The sequence below is a fragment of the Electrona antarctica genome, assembly GCF_951216825.1.
Source record: "Electrona antarctica genome assembly, chromosome: 8".
Taxonomy (NCBI): Eukaryota; Metazoa; Chordata; class Actinopteri; order Myctophiformes; family Myctophidae; genus Electrona; species Electrona antarctica.
Window position 1 is genome coordinate 4,674,035 of NC_136789.1, and position 16,314 is coordinate 4,690,348.

The following is a 16,314-nucleotide window of genomic DNA, read 5'->3' on the forward strand; positions in this document are numbered from 1 at the left end:
GGACAAGAAACTCAATCAATGCCATGTGCCATGTTACTATACTGCGTGCGTGCGTTTGAAAGTGAGATCCATAAAAACAAATACCAGCAGACCAACTCACGAATCATGAAGCAGTACTACTGAGAGCTTCCACGACCCACGTGGAAATTAAAGTCTTTCCCATCACCATAAATATAGATGAATGAGAAATCCTTAGTTCCTATTAATACAGTAGTTCCTATTTACAGTAAATCTCTATACAGTACATACAGGATTGTTAGCAGCACTATGTACAGTACATAAAAGACAAATCATTTGTAGACTAGGACATCTGGAAAAAACCCTAAGAGCCTTCAACCCGCTGTCAACATGAAACATCTAGCCCAAACCATAAGGCCTCCCATGGCATGCTGGCTGGGTGTCACCGGTGATATTGACTTTCTCATCAGAGCGATGTGGGGGAACAGTAGTGGGCGATGAGGCCCTTTCAGGCTGATATGCCTATTTACGGTCAGCCAGTATTCTGCAGGCTCGTTAAATAAATCACATGGCCTCCAGAGAGCAAAGCAAAACATCCCTGGCTCCTTCCAAAACGCAGCTTGACCAAGAAAGGAAAACAACCGGGGCTGCGAATTAGTCTTTAGGTATGCACTCTGGAGGAGCACAGACTTATGGCCCTCTGAACAACTCAGAAACATTCAGGTTCCTTCACTCTGGAGGAGCACAGACTTATGGCCCTCTGAACAACTCAGAAACATCCAGGTTCCTTCACTCTGGAGGAGCACAGACTTATGGCCCTCTGAACAACTCAGAAACATTCAGGTTCCTTCACTCGCCCACATCCACGGCACGTGAAGTATTGCCCTTCTTTTTTGACACAGCAATGCCATCATGATGTTCCTAAAACATATGATGTGGAATTAGAAACAGAGCCTTGCCAGTTTTGTCTTTTAAGCCCCAGTATATTCAGCAGGCCTTTAGTGAAGCCTCGACCTTGGGGTTAACTGCTAACAGATTTGTTGACCTGATCTATATTAACAGTCAACAGACAAGTACCAGACTGTATCTGAATTGTGAAGATTTGGTAGTACTTCAGTTTGTGGATGATTCTACCATCATCGCCTAAGGGATACTAACTGATTCTCTTTGATGTCAGTTGTATCTTCTCCATTCATTAGCTGATAACATCACATGAATATCAATATCTTATCATTAGGTTATTTTTTTATCCTCTCTCATGCTGATGAGTCATAGCTCCAAAAGTAGTCCCACTAGTGGTGTGCATGTGCAATACACGCCCGTCGCCTACCCAATCCTTGTCCATACCCAATGTGTGTGCGCGCACACGCACGAACGCACACACACACGCACGCACACACAGTCTTGGATTGTAGATCAGCTATTTTCATTTTGCCTCCAATGACATGGTCAGATCAGCGATGCCATGCAGGTTTAAAGTGGTTAATTTCTACCCTTCTCTCTGTGTGTTTTTCTCTCTCTCTCTTTCTCTCTCTGTGACATGTGGTGCATGTACTGTATTTGTTCTTGGCTGTAGCCTGTGGACGTGGCTGTTGGCTGGGAGTGGAGGTTCCCAGCAGCAGCAACCAGTGGGACCAGCAGCAGGCATTCTCTCTGACTGGCACTAGCGTCTGAAGGAGGAGCACAGGCAATATCTTGGCCCATTGCAGGCAACTTGAACTTATGAGGAACAGTAACATGCCCATGCACTTATCTTACCGTATCCTATTTACACAGTCAACACAGACACACAACAGTGACGGGAAAATACACTCAGAATGAGACAAAGAGAAGTGCTGAAAAGTCTGTAAAGCAGAACTTAATTGAATTGGTACCATAAGACCTTTTAGTCACTTAAAGCTGTAAGGGGAGAAGGGGAGCAAGCTAACTGTACCTGTATGTGTATGTCCTGTGTGTTATGTTGCACCAGTTACGAAGACCTAAAGTCTCTTTGGTGAATGCTCGCCACATGCTAACAGCTGTTACTGCCAGAATATGGTGTTTGAGATATAGAAGGGAAGAGAGAACTGGCAGAGTCATAGACTGAAATGAGGTCAAACACTAGAAAAGTGCAATCCTCGCCAGGCCAGGCTGCCCACCCAGGGTTTTTTTTTGCGACCTGTTATAGCACCACCATGAGGCTGATTTGACATATTTAATACCTTTAACCCATTTTGACCTGAGATCAGATTCTAAAAATGTCTTCTACATCCTGACAGTTCTTCGATTTTTCTAAAATAGCAGACATACAAGCTCGTAGCGCGCCACTCAGTGGCGCGCTATGAGCTTGTAGATCTGCTATTTTTCAATAGCTAACACCAAAAGGGGTTCCCGCCCAAAATGGGTTAACAGACATTAGGTAAGATCAGATTCAATTCACATTACATACAGTACTGAATACCAAACTAGACAGTTTGCCCTTAAAGTCGCCAGATGAACTGTGTGTCTAATAGTCTATAGGCACTGTGACTATGATGTAACCATGACTCATGTCTCCCAAGTGACATGTCTCTGAATGTATTTATGTTAGAGAAACTAAACATTCCTCCCAGGCGACACAGAGCCATGATGCAGCTCCCTCAAAAAGCCAAAGGTCCCTGGGAGTGCGTGTGTGTGTGTGTGTGTGTGTGTGCGTGCGTGGGTGCGTGCGTGCGTGCGTGTGTGTGTGTGTGTGGGTGCGTGCGTGCGTGCGTGCGTGCGTGCTGGTGGGGCTGGTTGGTTTACTGTATTTAAACACGCTTTCCAAAGCACAGGGACACATTCCTTCATTCCAACCATCTCTGGCAAACAAACTCAATACGAATCACGGAGACAATGGGGAGGAGCAAACAACAGACATTAGGCAGCTACATGTTCCAAATTAATCCATCCACCCACCAAACTCCCTCATCCACCTAAAGTTTCTAAAGACACCATCATACTCATTCAGGGTTGACCATGCCTCCCTCTGGTTCTGAAAAACAGCTACATGTAATGACGTGACCATCCCACCACTCTACACCACATTTTGTTGTAATCCACCCACCCAGTTCGGTGGATGGGCACACAAAGTGGCAGTGGTAAGCCAGGATTCTACACAGTAAAATCTCCAGTGTTCATTTAACTCTAGTTAAAAACTCTCAAAGTTATATGAGTGAGAAAATTGACTCTTCAAAGAGTTTGTTAAGAAACAAGGTATACTGTACAAGTGCATTTTAAGTACTAAAATAAAATAAATAAAAGGCCTCCACTTTGACCCAGATTCATAAGATGAAGTTCAACTGGTTGGGGGACAGTGATGGACAAAAAGGACAGCACTTGAAGAAAAAGAAAAAAATATATATTTCTCCTATATACGTAAAACATAGGGACCCTTTTCTATTCTTAATTCAACGCTACTACAAAGTGTGTTAATTTAGTGATTTTTGCATTAGAACAAAAACCTGAAATGGCTGAGACCTCGAAGCAATCATTGGGCCACACTACTGATCTGATCTCTAGTACGGTGGACCACACTACTGATCTGATCTCTAGTACGGTGGACCACACTACTGATCTGATCTCTAGTACGGTGGACCACACTACTGATCTGATCTCTAGTACGGTGGGCCACACTACTGATCTGATCTCTAGTACGGTGGGCCACACTACTGATCTGATCTCTAGTACGGTGGGCCACACTACTGATCTGATCTCTAGTACGGTGGGCCACACTACTGATCTGATCTCTAATACGGTGGACCGCACTTCTAAGTCGCTCTGGATAAGGGCGTCTGCTAAATGGCTGAATTGTAATTGGACCGGGCTTGGACGTGGTGTTTGTGCGATGGTGCCTATGATCCAGGCAACACTAGGTGAGGGTGTGGTTTCTCGTCCTTACCTGGACCTGCCCTTTGCCCATGATCTTGTCCACGATCTCATTGTCGTCACCCGTGTTGAGCTGTGACCTGTCATAGCACTTCTCGTAGCACAGTATCCGCAGGCACTGGGAGCCCTCCAGCTCAATCTCAAACTCCTGTTGAATTACATCGGAGGAAGGGGGGGGGGGGGGGGGGTCTGTAAAACATTTGTTTGCCATTGGATGGGGAGTTAGAACTAGGACACAGAGATTTCTTGTTAGCTGACCTCATTCCAATGTGGTTCCGAGGTATCTCTGAAAACACGGGTCTTGGCCTTGCTGACAAAGTATCCATAGGAGTCCACCTCCAGGGTACAGTATAGGTCTGTAAGAAAGAACATAAGGAGATAGATGTGACCTTAAAACAGGGTTACAGAATAACCTACCCAGACATGGAACTAGTTATCATAATGAAATTGACAAATCCTGTCCAACAGATACGCGTCAAGGTGACACTGGGGCATTGAGAACATTGGATCAATATCTATGAGACTTAGCAATATTTCCTCTTCACCAATTTAGTGCTGTGGGCCTCCTTTTAAGATTGAAAGCAGTCAAACAGCAATTTCAGCTTCCCTTGGGGATGTGTTGTCAACATCAGCCTTCGTTGGTTTTCCAAACCAACACATACAAACTATCAATTTGATTGTTTTTTTCTTTTCCTTTCTTCTTTTAAGCGCTATAGGCTCATGAAATAAAATTAAACAACATAATTTGGATATACTTCTGCTTGTCTGCACAGTCTCCACTTTCCACACATTTCATGAACTGTTTTAATGAATGAAACTGTTTTAATGAATGTCATGAAGAAATGTTTAAGTATTGATACCATGTGTTTTTTAAATAAAAACACATGTGACTCAGCAATTTTGATCTACAAGCTCACACCGTGTCGCATCGCGGCACATTGTGAGATTGTAGATCTGCCTATAATGACATGCCCAAAATAGGGACACCCGGGTGAAAGCGGTTAAATGCTGCTGTTGGCTTTCTACTGGTCATACTCATTACAATTCATAGACCATGCCTGCACAGGCTCTTGTCCCTCAGATTACCCAAATCTGACAGCATGATAGATGGTCATACAGCTTGACCTTTCACTGAGAGACACCAGAGTGGAGGACATGCATGGAACTTACTCACACCACACACACACACACACACACACACACACACACACACACACACACACACACACACACACACACACACACACACACACACACACACACACACACACACACACACACACACACACACACACACACACACACACACACACACACACACACACACACACACACACACACACACACACACACACAGCTGAGGTATACAGCTGCCCAGAGCAAACATTTGTGTATGACACAGAAGCCAACTTGTCAATACAGTCAAAATGCCACATCTCTTGCCATATCTTTTAGTCATGGCAGAGCAATTATTATGCAGTTATGCTACAAACCAGAGCATCAATATTGAGGGAACAAGCAAGGGCTAAACATTCCTTATCAAACTGTTACAGTTCCTATTTAACAGAACAGTCTCACACAGCTTGTGCATTGTATCATACAGGAAATAGGGGAGGAAATACAGGCAAACGTGGAGAAAATAGGAAGTGTGTGTATGTATTAGACACAGACATGCATAGACCTGGGTGCCTCCACCAATAGGATACTAATACTACATAGACCTGGGTGCCTCCACCAATAGGATACTAATACTACATCTGTGGTGTCTGGTCACAACACGACGCACAACCAAGTATAAATCAGGCATTACGGTTTCACTGGGATTTCTTTCCATCTAATGTGATCTGGGTTTGTGTGTCTAGGGTTAAATTAAAATTTAAACGAGGGCCAAAATAGAACATATTTAGAGAGCTGTGTCCTAGAAGGGGCGCCAAGGGCCTTAAGAAATAGGACAAACTACTAAGAGTTTTCATTAAGGGCCTTAAGAAATAGGACAAACTACTAAGAGTCTTCATTAAGGGCCTTAAGAAATAGGACAAACTACTAAGAGTTTCCATTAAGGGCCTTAAGAAATAGGACAAACTACTAAGAGTCTTCATTAAGGGCCTTAAGAAATAGGACAAACTACTAAGAGTTTTCATTAAGGGCCTTAAGAAATAGGACAAACTACTAAGAGTTTTCATTAAGGGCCTTAAGAAATAGGACAAACTACTAAGAGTTTTCATTAAGGGCCTTAAGAAATAGGACAAACTACTAAGAGTTTTCATTAAGGGCCTTAAGAAATAGGACAAACTACTAAGAGTTTTCATTGCGATTGGAATGGAGGATGTCATCTAATTGTCAGGCTCAGTTTATACGAATTTTGATCATTAATAGGGATCCGATCTACAAATTCAATTCCATGTGGATTGTGTTCCTTAGTCAACCTACTTTACCTTTGCAGACTACTTTCCTTATGTGGACTACTGTCCTTGTCTCACCTGTGAGATTATCTTTATTAGGCCTAGACTCCATTGTTAGTGTTTTGTTGTTGTTGCGGCTGTTTACTTACAGTACATACAGTAGTGCTGTTATCATTCTGTACAGACCTGTTACACTATATTTGTATATATATTATTTTCACCACACTCTTCTTTCTATGTCTATTGCTTTTCCTGAAAAAAACTAATGATGGAGCTTGTGTCTCCTTCTTTCATAACAACCCTCTTCAAAAAGGAGGGGGCATGATTGCTTTATTTGGTGTTTGTTGCTGGAAGGCTTGTGGAGGAAATCAATATCTGCGAGACTCATAATAAGGAGAGAAGTGGCATAATTGAATTCCTCTCATTTGATGTGGAATGATAACACCATGAAAAAGAGGGCAGATATTTCCTGGGAATGTAATGTAGACAAAGACTGGATTTGATTCTACTATGCATTGCTGATATTAGAAAATTCAGAAGATTATATCTATGCAAAATTTTGTTTCCTTTGTAATTCTTTGTAAAAAAGAATCTTTTTAATATATATACTTCACCGTAGGCCGAAAAGAGCAGATCTAGTTAGCTTGTAGAGGGCTATCTGTGGCTTGTGACCTATACCGGTCTGATGAAGACCGGTATAGGTCGAAACATGTCGGTTTAATAAAGTTTTCCTCCTTTTTAACTACCAAGTGTGCCCGTATCTCCGCTTTTTTCATTAAAATGTCTTTGTTCCAATAACACTAATACTAGTGTAGATTGTAGTATTGTGGCCTATCATTTGTACTGTATGTCATGTGTTATATATTATTTTTTTGTGGCTGTTGCTGCCTGGTAATATTAGGTGATTCAGCTGAATGCAGTCCAGAGTGGTTGCTTTCACTGGAAACATCTTTTTCCTCTCCGTTTGCCACATTGTAGCAACCAGGCATTCCAACGTCTTTTGTTCCCTCACTCTGCAATGTATCGTTTCCAGGCTCATAAGCGGTGAGGGTAATCAAAATGCATCACTGGAATCCAGTGTAGAAAAACAGTATAGATTGCACTACACACTTCAACAAGAACAAAGTTCCATGTTTATCACAGCTCTTTTGCCCCATATTTTCCTGTGATTCCATTCTTTTTGGGACATGCTACGCTACATGCTTGCTCCTCTGTGACCCAGTTCAACTACATTGTTTTGCACATTCTGGGCAGAATTAAAGTCCTTTCCTATTGCAAGAAAGATGTATGTGATCTAAATTATTCACACAGTGAATAGGACAAGCATTATACATTCATATACAATTATTGGAAACAGGGTATTAGCAACTACTAACATGTCTGAGCCATTACATAATGAGTTATTTCTAGTCATACATTTACATCCTAAGACACGACTAATTTCCATATGCATGAATTGAGAGCACACTATTATGCAACAGTGCAGAAGATTACTGTATAAGGAGACATAAATACAGTGAGAATTGATCTAGTCTGACACACTGTATTAGACGTAACTCAAACAATAAGGCTGTGCACTTATTTTGATTTACGTTTTGACTTATACTTATACTTATATTTATTTTCAACTCAGCATTATGTGTGATATTTAGAAGCTCCGATGCTACAGTGTGGTAACAGAATGATACTACATATAATACTAAATTCAAAATACACTGTATCGTACACTGTGTATACACACAATCCTAAGAATAATCTACACCAGTAAGACGCCTGAGCGAGGCGAGGTCACGTGCACGCATCCGCCTGGGTGACAGCAGACTGCTGGGCGAGCACTGGCTCTTTGGAATGGGGGGTCAGATCAACATATCCGCCTGGGTGACAGCAGACTGCTGGGCGAGCACTGGCTCTTTGGAATGGGGGGTCAGATCAACATGTCCGCCTGGGTGACAGCAGACTGCTGGGCGAGCGTTGGCGCTTTGGAATGGGGGGTCAGATCAACATGTCCGCCTGGGGGACAGCAGACTGCTGGGCGAGCACTGGCTCTTTGGAATGGGGGGTCAGATCAACATATCCGCCTGGGTGACAGCAGACTTTGCTGGGCGAGCGTTGGCGCTTTGGCATGGGGGGTCAGATCAACATATGGAATTTCAGAACAGGGACAGTGTCTTGAGTGTACAGGGTTTGATGAGGGCCCAGGTAGGGCCAGGTGTTAATTTTCGGGCCCGTTGAGAACTCTGTTTTCGCCGGCTGCCGGGCATGGCTAGTAGGCTACACTAATAACTTTGGGGCAGGCCCGTCTAGAGTTTAAATGGACAGATATCAGTCAAAAGGGAGACATCGAAGAGGAAGGATGGATGGGGAAGGATCAACATATGGAATGTCAGAACAGGTCAACTCCATATATGGAGATCTAAGGGTTTGAGGTTTGAGTTGCTGGCAAATATTGATGACATCAGGGATCTCCATATATGGGCTTAATATTGATGAAATCATGTGATGTCATGTCATGGCATGACCATATATGGGGCATGACCAACCAAACAACTGGCGGTTAATGCACGACAATCCACATAACCTCACCCCTCCCCACCAGAACAACACAGCACCAGTGTTCATTAAACTCTCAAGAGTAAAAATTGAACGCACCTCTGGTTCAAACTCGCATCAAATTGGATCAAGGGAAACCACCACAATACCCCCTTCTGCACACTTCACACATAATGCACACACACACACACACACACACACACACACACACACGCACACGCACACAGTTCTTAAGGATTTTCTTTTAACCTTCAAGCTCTCTGTGCGTACAGAAGATCAAACATGCTTTCAGAGAGGATAGTTCTCCAATCCATTACCCATGACATTCTAGCTGGCCAGCTTTCACATATACTACTTTTTCCGTTGTCATGGTAACTCAGAAAATGATATTTCACTCTGTCTTGATTTTAATTTTTTCTTCGCCCAGATATTTGATCTTGTAAGTGGTGCTTGTGTGCAACTCCAGTGTGAGTTGCAATGGAGTGTCAGCTGTATGGAACTGACATATCAGAGCCTGCTTCTAGATAGTCAGCCAGGCATCATGTTCTCTGTTAACGCATACCGTTATATGTGTATGCACATACACAATGGCTCTGTTGTGTAGTTGCGACGCATTTACTATGAAAACCTGCATCTCCCGTCCCCGTCACCCACGCCATATATGGCTACGCCCCGTGACATCACGCCTCAATATATGGTCACACCTTGTGACATCACGTCTCCATACAGTATATGGTCACGTCTTGTGACATCACGCCTCGTGAAAAGGTCACACCAGTGACGCCACCATATATGGCCATCTCCATATATGAAGATCATGACACTGACCTCATCTAACCCTGGATAACCATACATGGAGAAGACTGGATCAAGATCTGCATATATGGAGCCGGCCAGCAACTCTACATCTGATCTCAAACCTCAAACCCTTAGATCTCCATATATGGAGCTGACCTGTTCTGACATTCCATTGATCCTACCCCACCCATCCTTCCAGTTCTGACATTCCATATGTTGATCTGACCTCATCAAACCATGTACACTCAAAACACGCTCCATATATGGCCAGTACAGAATTCATTCCATATGTTGATCTGACCGCCCATGCCAAAGCGCCAGCACTCGCCCAGGAGTCTGCCGTCACCCAGGCAGATTGATGCGAGCATGCAACCTCAACCTCGCCCTCAAGGTGTCTTACTGGTAGTAGTAGTAGTGTGTGTGTGTGTGTGTGTGTGTGTGTGAGTGTGTTTGTATGTGTCTCTGCTCCTTGATTTCTCCAATTTGTCCTCTCTCTTTTATACTATGCCTCCACCCATCCATCTCATCGTCCTCATGGTGCGAGGGAAATTGTATGACCAGACCGTAATGGCTTACTGAGTCATGTGAACTGTTATGTGCATATTGGCATGCACACGCACACGTGAGCATGCGTGCGCGCACCCCCCACACACACACAGACACACACACATAATTATGCACAGAAGCTTTGTGTAATGGTGTGGATGTACAGTGGTCCTATGAGCAGGCGAGCGAGTGAGTGCGTGTGTGCATGCATGCATGTAGTACGTTATGCCTGAGTGATTAAGACTTACTGGCTGATTCCTTGAAGCCTTGGGCAGAACGGACGATCACATGCAGAAAGCCATAGAGACCGGGAGTCTCCTCATCTGGGACACACAGGAATACAACACAGTTAGAGCAACTGACTCACTCACTTAGAACCACTGGTTTAACATGATCATAGATTCAGCTTGACTACTAATTCATTTCAAGTGTGTCCTGTAATGGTACAGAAAATGGACTATCTGAGCAAACTATGGAGCATTGACTCTACCATACACTATTACGCTTCCATCTATATTACTATCTACTGAGTGTATGAGACAGAGGGAAATAGACATGACAAACAGCCATACAGACAGAGACCGACAGAAAAACAGAGAAAGACAGAGAGAGAAATGTTAAAGGAGGGCGAGAGAGAGATAGAGAGGGGGGGGGGGGGGGGGGAGCATTCTGACCATGACTTCAATCCTTCATTCAGAGCTCAGTGTGCGGTCTGGAAGAGTTGTCCAAATAGTGGCTAACCTCAACATTATTGTTATCTAGTCCAATAAATAACTCCCCTCGCCATTTACCAACTACTTTTCCACTTAAGCATACATATACTGTATGGTATTGTGTCGATGAGACGTGTGAGATTTTGCAGAAGACAAATTTACGAACAGGATATTCAACTCTACTAGTGAAAAGCAACAAAAAAAACGAAATAGTTTAATGAGGTGCTGGACTGGTCAAATAGTTGGCACTACAGGTACTAATTCATGTCCACTGTAAACTTGTTGTTAGCATGTAGTAATGCTAATGAAACAAACACTAGCTAGTCGGTATCTGTTGACAGTTGACACCCTAATTCGTATCTAAAACTAATGGCTGGTTTGTAATTGAAATTTACTGTGCACATTATATTAATGTTCCCTGATGTCATCAGGATGCAAGGAGCAGGACAACCTCTATGGGCAAATAGCGGGGATTTTAGACCTTAGTCTAATTACATGATATACATCACTAAACCTATTAATCCATTACTTCAACAAATAATTCAGAGAAAGGCTCTGTCCCGGGAAATAATGTTTAAATTACATGAGCACTACAGCAGCATCTACACGATGTAACACATCAGTATACAAACTATTAACAAAGAAAGACTATATTGTAACTTTTCCATGATGTGAGAAAATAATATGTGTGTGAGAGTCTATGTGAGTCTGGGTCTATGCATAAACACAAGAGTTGTGTGCCATTTCCGCTCCTCCAGTGTATCTTACAGGGATCAGAGTGGGTCAAACAGATGGCTTTAATGTCACCAGATTCCCAAACTAGTGAAGTGTGGAGCTCTGGAGTGAAAACAAACATGTAGGCAGAGAACTGAGAGCTTGGACCAGGCTGAGGCTGGCAGGCTGCAGTCCACATGTTGCATAGACGGACTAGAGCTCAGATGAGAAACACATTTTAACCTAAATTCTTTGATACAAAACATCTTTCTTTCTTTCTTTCTTTCTTTCTTAAAATAAAACGGAAAGAGAGAAGAGAGGGATAGGTGGGGGCCGGATTAGTCCTCAAAATGAGAGATGGGAGAGGAGATTGAGACTGACTGTGTGTGTGTGTGTGTGTGTGTGTGTGTGTGTGTGTGTGTGTGTGTGTGTGTGTGTGTGTGTGTGTGTGTCTCTTACCATCCTTATAACTGGTGACAGGAATGTTATGTACAGTTCGGAGTTTGAAGCAGGAGCTGGTGAGCACCTGGAGTTCCACAGAGCTTAGAACACAAACCTGGAGATCTGATGAACACACACACACGTGCGCACACACACACACACACACACACACACACACACACACACACACACACACACACAGTATTAAATGGTAAACTTACTGCATTTATATTGCAGTATCGTGTGTGTGTGTGTGTGTGTGTGTGTGGGGGGGGGGGTCATTGTTGCAGGCTGTACCTTTCTTCTGTAGTTTCTGAATACTCTCCCTCCACTCAGACCTTTCATAGTCTGAGGAGAGCAGGAACAGATAGCTCTGGAGGCACAACAACACAGACAGAACAGGATTCAAATGGTTAAACTATATGCTATGCATTCATACAGTAAATAAGTGGAAAATATAGCAAAGAGTGAATATCAATGATAGAACAGTAGTACAACCCATTCTGGGCGGGAACCCCTTTTGGTGTTTTAAGCATTAGGTTATGCTTTAGCTGTTGAAAAATAGCAGATCTACAAGTTCATAGCGCGACACAGAGTGCCGCGCTATGAACTTGTAGGTCTATTTTTTTTAAATCGTGAAAATGTGGCGCACATCTTTGAATATATATTCTTTCAGAGCGAACGTTTTTAACTCAAATCTTTGCTTCTGGGAGGTCCCTGGAACTACTACTATACAAAGATGTATATAGGGTGACTTCAAAGATTTAAAACTATGATTGGATTTAGATTTTGAAATGCCAGTATTACAAAGTTAAAAGTCCCCTATAGATGACCAGGGTCCTTTATGCAAGCAAGTGGCTCCCTCTGGTGGTAGACTAGCACATCAGCAGGAGTTTACCTTGCCATGTTTGTTGAGGATGCGGAAGGGGATATTTGGAGAGTGCAGTAACAGCCATGACTCCTGCTCGTTCATCTTCTTTCTCAGACGATCAATGCGACTTTGGCCCTTTGGTGCTTTCTAAATGCATCCATGCATGTGCGCACACACACACCCACACACCCACACACACACACACACACCCACACACACACACGGTCATGGTCTAAACACGCTATCTAGGTTCTTGGCGGGTCTTTGGAGAAATGGTACATGTGTGACAGAAAAATATTGAATTCAAATAGTGCTATAATTGGAATTAGGAGATGGTGTCCAGTCGATTCATTGGCGGGGGGGTCGACAAAGCAATCACAATCGATTAGCTGTGGTAGTTAGTTATTAGCCAGAAAATGCTGTGCTTGTTGAAGAATACAAGAATTTTAACCTGTGTGTGTATTGATGGCAAAACAAACACACACACACCCTCCTAGCCCTGGCCAGGAAGCTACAGTATGAGTCAGGGCCTGGCACACAATCAGTTCAGTCTCTCATTACCAAAGGCCATGGTCACTCTCTTCTGCCCTGCATGGAAAAACGTTAGCGCTCTATGATGGGGAACTCCTCTGAAGCCCAATTTTGAGGAACATTAATATCGAATAGTCATGGTGGCCCTGAACCAAGGCAATATTTATCGTCATTGTTGTGTAGACATTCTGAGCCCTATTAAGCAAGACGAAAAACCCATGCGGTAATACAGATTTCGCCCTCGCTCTGCGCCTTTTCGTATTATGGAAGCCGTGGTGAGCGCTCACTCATATGGAATACCACGTTCCTGCATAATTTAGCATTGGGGGAGTGTCCATATGTTAATTATTTTCGCTTTGCGCTAATTTGCTATTAAGCCCCTTGACCTAAAAACACTCAGCGCATACCGATTCCGCCTGGGTCTGACCACGTCTTAAAAGCAAAAAGCACTGTTTCATTTTACACTTGAGCGGCTCTGGAGTGCTGCTGGAGTGTTGCCATGTCTGTTTATTATAAGCGGCTTCTTTTTCTGCAAAGATGCTTGTAAATATTGGTAGTTGTGGTTGCTTTTCTTGTTTCTAAAGTGCTTATTTGGGCTTTTCTCCTAATGTTGTTTAAACCAGTGATCCTCACACAGCGACATTCCCATGTCAAGGACCCCCAGATTAATGCATTTGCCCAACTAAGCCAGTGACCCCCATGACAGATTTGTGTTTTTAAATGTTTCAATAACATTTTTCAAAAATATTCCACAATTGTCACTTTTTTCAAAGATTACTTTTGAAAATAGCAGATCTACCAGCTCACAATGCATCACATTCATTCATTAAAACAATGAACTCTGACTGCAGGGGGATATATATTTATAATGATCATTCTAACAATGTGCAAGAAAATATGTAAAAAGAAGGAAGAACTTTATATTTGTGGACAATCAAAATATGCTGGAAATTTTAATGTGGTGTCATTAAAAGGAATCTTGATATGGCAGACTCACTATCTAGAAAATAAAAACATGGCACTTCATTTAAAAATAGGTTGTAGACCCCTGTTATATGCGATTCTTTTGGGAGTATGTTTATAGACCTATTTACTTGTTTCTATGACACATGGCAACAGCGAGTTTTCTGGCTTTCTCGTTGAGATTATAAAGGGTCATATATCGCTCATTTCTCAACCTTTTTTAGAAATTAAAACATCTCCATACTCATTGGGAGGTTTGCTTTCATACGCTGTATCACACCCGACTCAATTCTTCTTCAATAATATGCTACGAGCGAAGACCATAACATTGGGGCCGCAGCAATACGCATGGCGCACGTATGGCATTTCAACTCATTCCTTCGTCGCGACTCGAATGAAATAAAATAAAATAAACGTTATTTTACTGGTGTTTTTCAATAGAAACAAATAAAGAGCGTGTGTGCAACAGTCAGTGCATATACGTGCATGCACTATAGGCTATATTTCCTCCTTGTCGGGATGGTGAGCTGAGCTCTTCACAGCCCGTTTGTCTTTCATATTATTCTTATAATATTTGATATTATAAACACTCATGGTTCTCTCATTTCTCAACCGTTTTTTAAAATGTAAAAATCCCCATATTCCTTAGGAATCTTGCTTTCATTCGCTGTATGGTACATGGTTCTATTTTTATCGAATTAAACAATATCAAACGAACTTGTATGTTCGGGGGTTAGACGATTCTGGGAACATTACGCATGGATTGCCAATTTGCCAGCCAATGCTGCGTATCTACTCGCAGTTCCATTCCGATCTGAAAGGTATAGGTAGGTGCCATTTCAAAGTCTTAGTTATTCATTTATGAATCAAATGAACTAGAATAAAGATTTTTACAGCTGTTTTTCATGCTTAGAACAGAAACAAATTAAGTGACGATGTGCGTATATCTCCCTCCCTTAGCATATGGCTGCGCCGCTGTAATGACTTTCCAATGAAAACTGCAAGTTACTTAACAAAATAGAGACATAGGCCTACAAGCTATGCACAGCATGGCTGTGACAGCTTGTGGATCTGTTCTTTGGAGGCATAAAGGTGACAGCATGCAGTGCAATATGAATAATTAACCCAAATGTGACAAAGTCATGTCATGTCTATGGTGCCAGTCTGCAGAAATGTAATACCACTTGCCGAAAAGGGCGCATCATCAGCTGGTGTCGTAAAGAGAATAGTACGGACATGTTCATTGGGTAAGCCTCAAAACTCCCTTAAACACTCCCATGACTAATTCAAGGCCGTTTTGCTCACACCACGGGGTGTCGAAAGCGCTTCTTACCTGGCCCATAATTGTAATATGACATTGCACCCGCCCCCACGTCTTAAAAACTGTAAAATTATATGTAATTAGATTCCACTTGCTTAATAGGGCCCTCTATCTCCAAAACGGTTATTTTTGAGAAATATGTAGTACCTGTGTTCCAATGGATTCAATGTAGTACTAGTTATTATTTAGTCGTTGGTTCAATATTCATAAAACCCACAGACAGACAAAAAAATAAGTGATATTTGAATTAAGTGAAATCACTGAATATACCACTTTTATACCACTTTCATTTTCATTCAAATGTATTTTTCAAAAAGTTTTGGAAGATAGTTTTCTGCCCGACAGCAATGAGATACAATACAGTTCAAATAACAATACGTTCCTGTATGTGACACACTGAGGCCAGTGCTGTTAACCACAGTGGCCTAAAACATTCATGTATAACAGAACTGTAGAACAGAAGGACACTCATGTGATCAGTAAGTATTTCCAATCTAAAAGTTTTGGAGCTTCCCCTGCCTGTGAGAAACAAAAGCTGAGGGTTCCAGTAAGTGTACGGTGAACATAGGCGTCCCTTGTGGAAAGTCTGTTTATATAAATGTTAAAACAATTAGATGGCTA

General features: G+C 42.4%; 1 protein-coding gene across 2 annotated transcripts in view; it reads right to left on the minus strand.

The window, feature by feature from the left end:
• The window catches only part of abr (ABR activator of RhoGEF and GTPase), a 138,347-nt gene that overhangs the window by 40,559 nt on the left and 81,474 nt on the right, over window positions 1–16,314 (minus strand). For both annotated transcript variants that reach the window (XM_079507335.1, XM_079507336.1), the window contains 6 exons: window positions 12,906–13,025; window positions 12,305–12,380; window positions 12,026–12,130; window positions 10,388–10,462; window positions 4,102–4,199; window positions 3,857–3,991 (listed from right to left, as the gene is read on the minus strand). In XM_079507335.1, coding sequence (XP_079363461.1) covers window positions 3,857–3,991; window positions 4,102–4,199; window positions 10,388–10,462; window positions 12,026–12,130; window positions 12,305–12,380; window positions 12,906–13,025 — 609 coding nt within the window. The remainder of the gene's footprint in view (window positions 1–3,856; window positions 3,992–4,101; window positions 4,200–10,387; window positions 10,463–12,025; window positions 12,131–12,304; window positions 12,381–12,905; window positions 13,026–16,314) is intronic.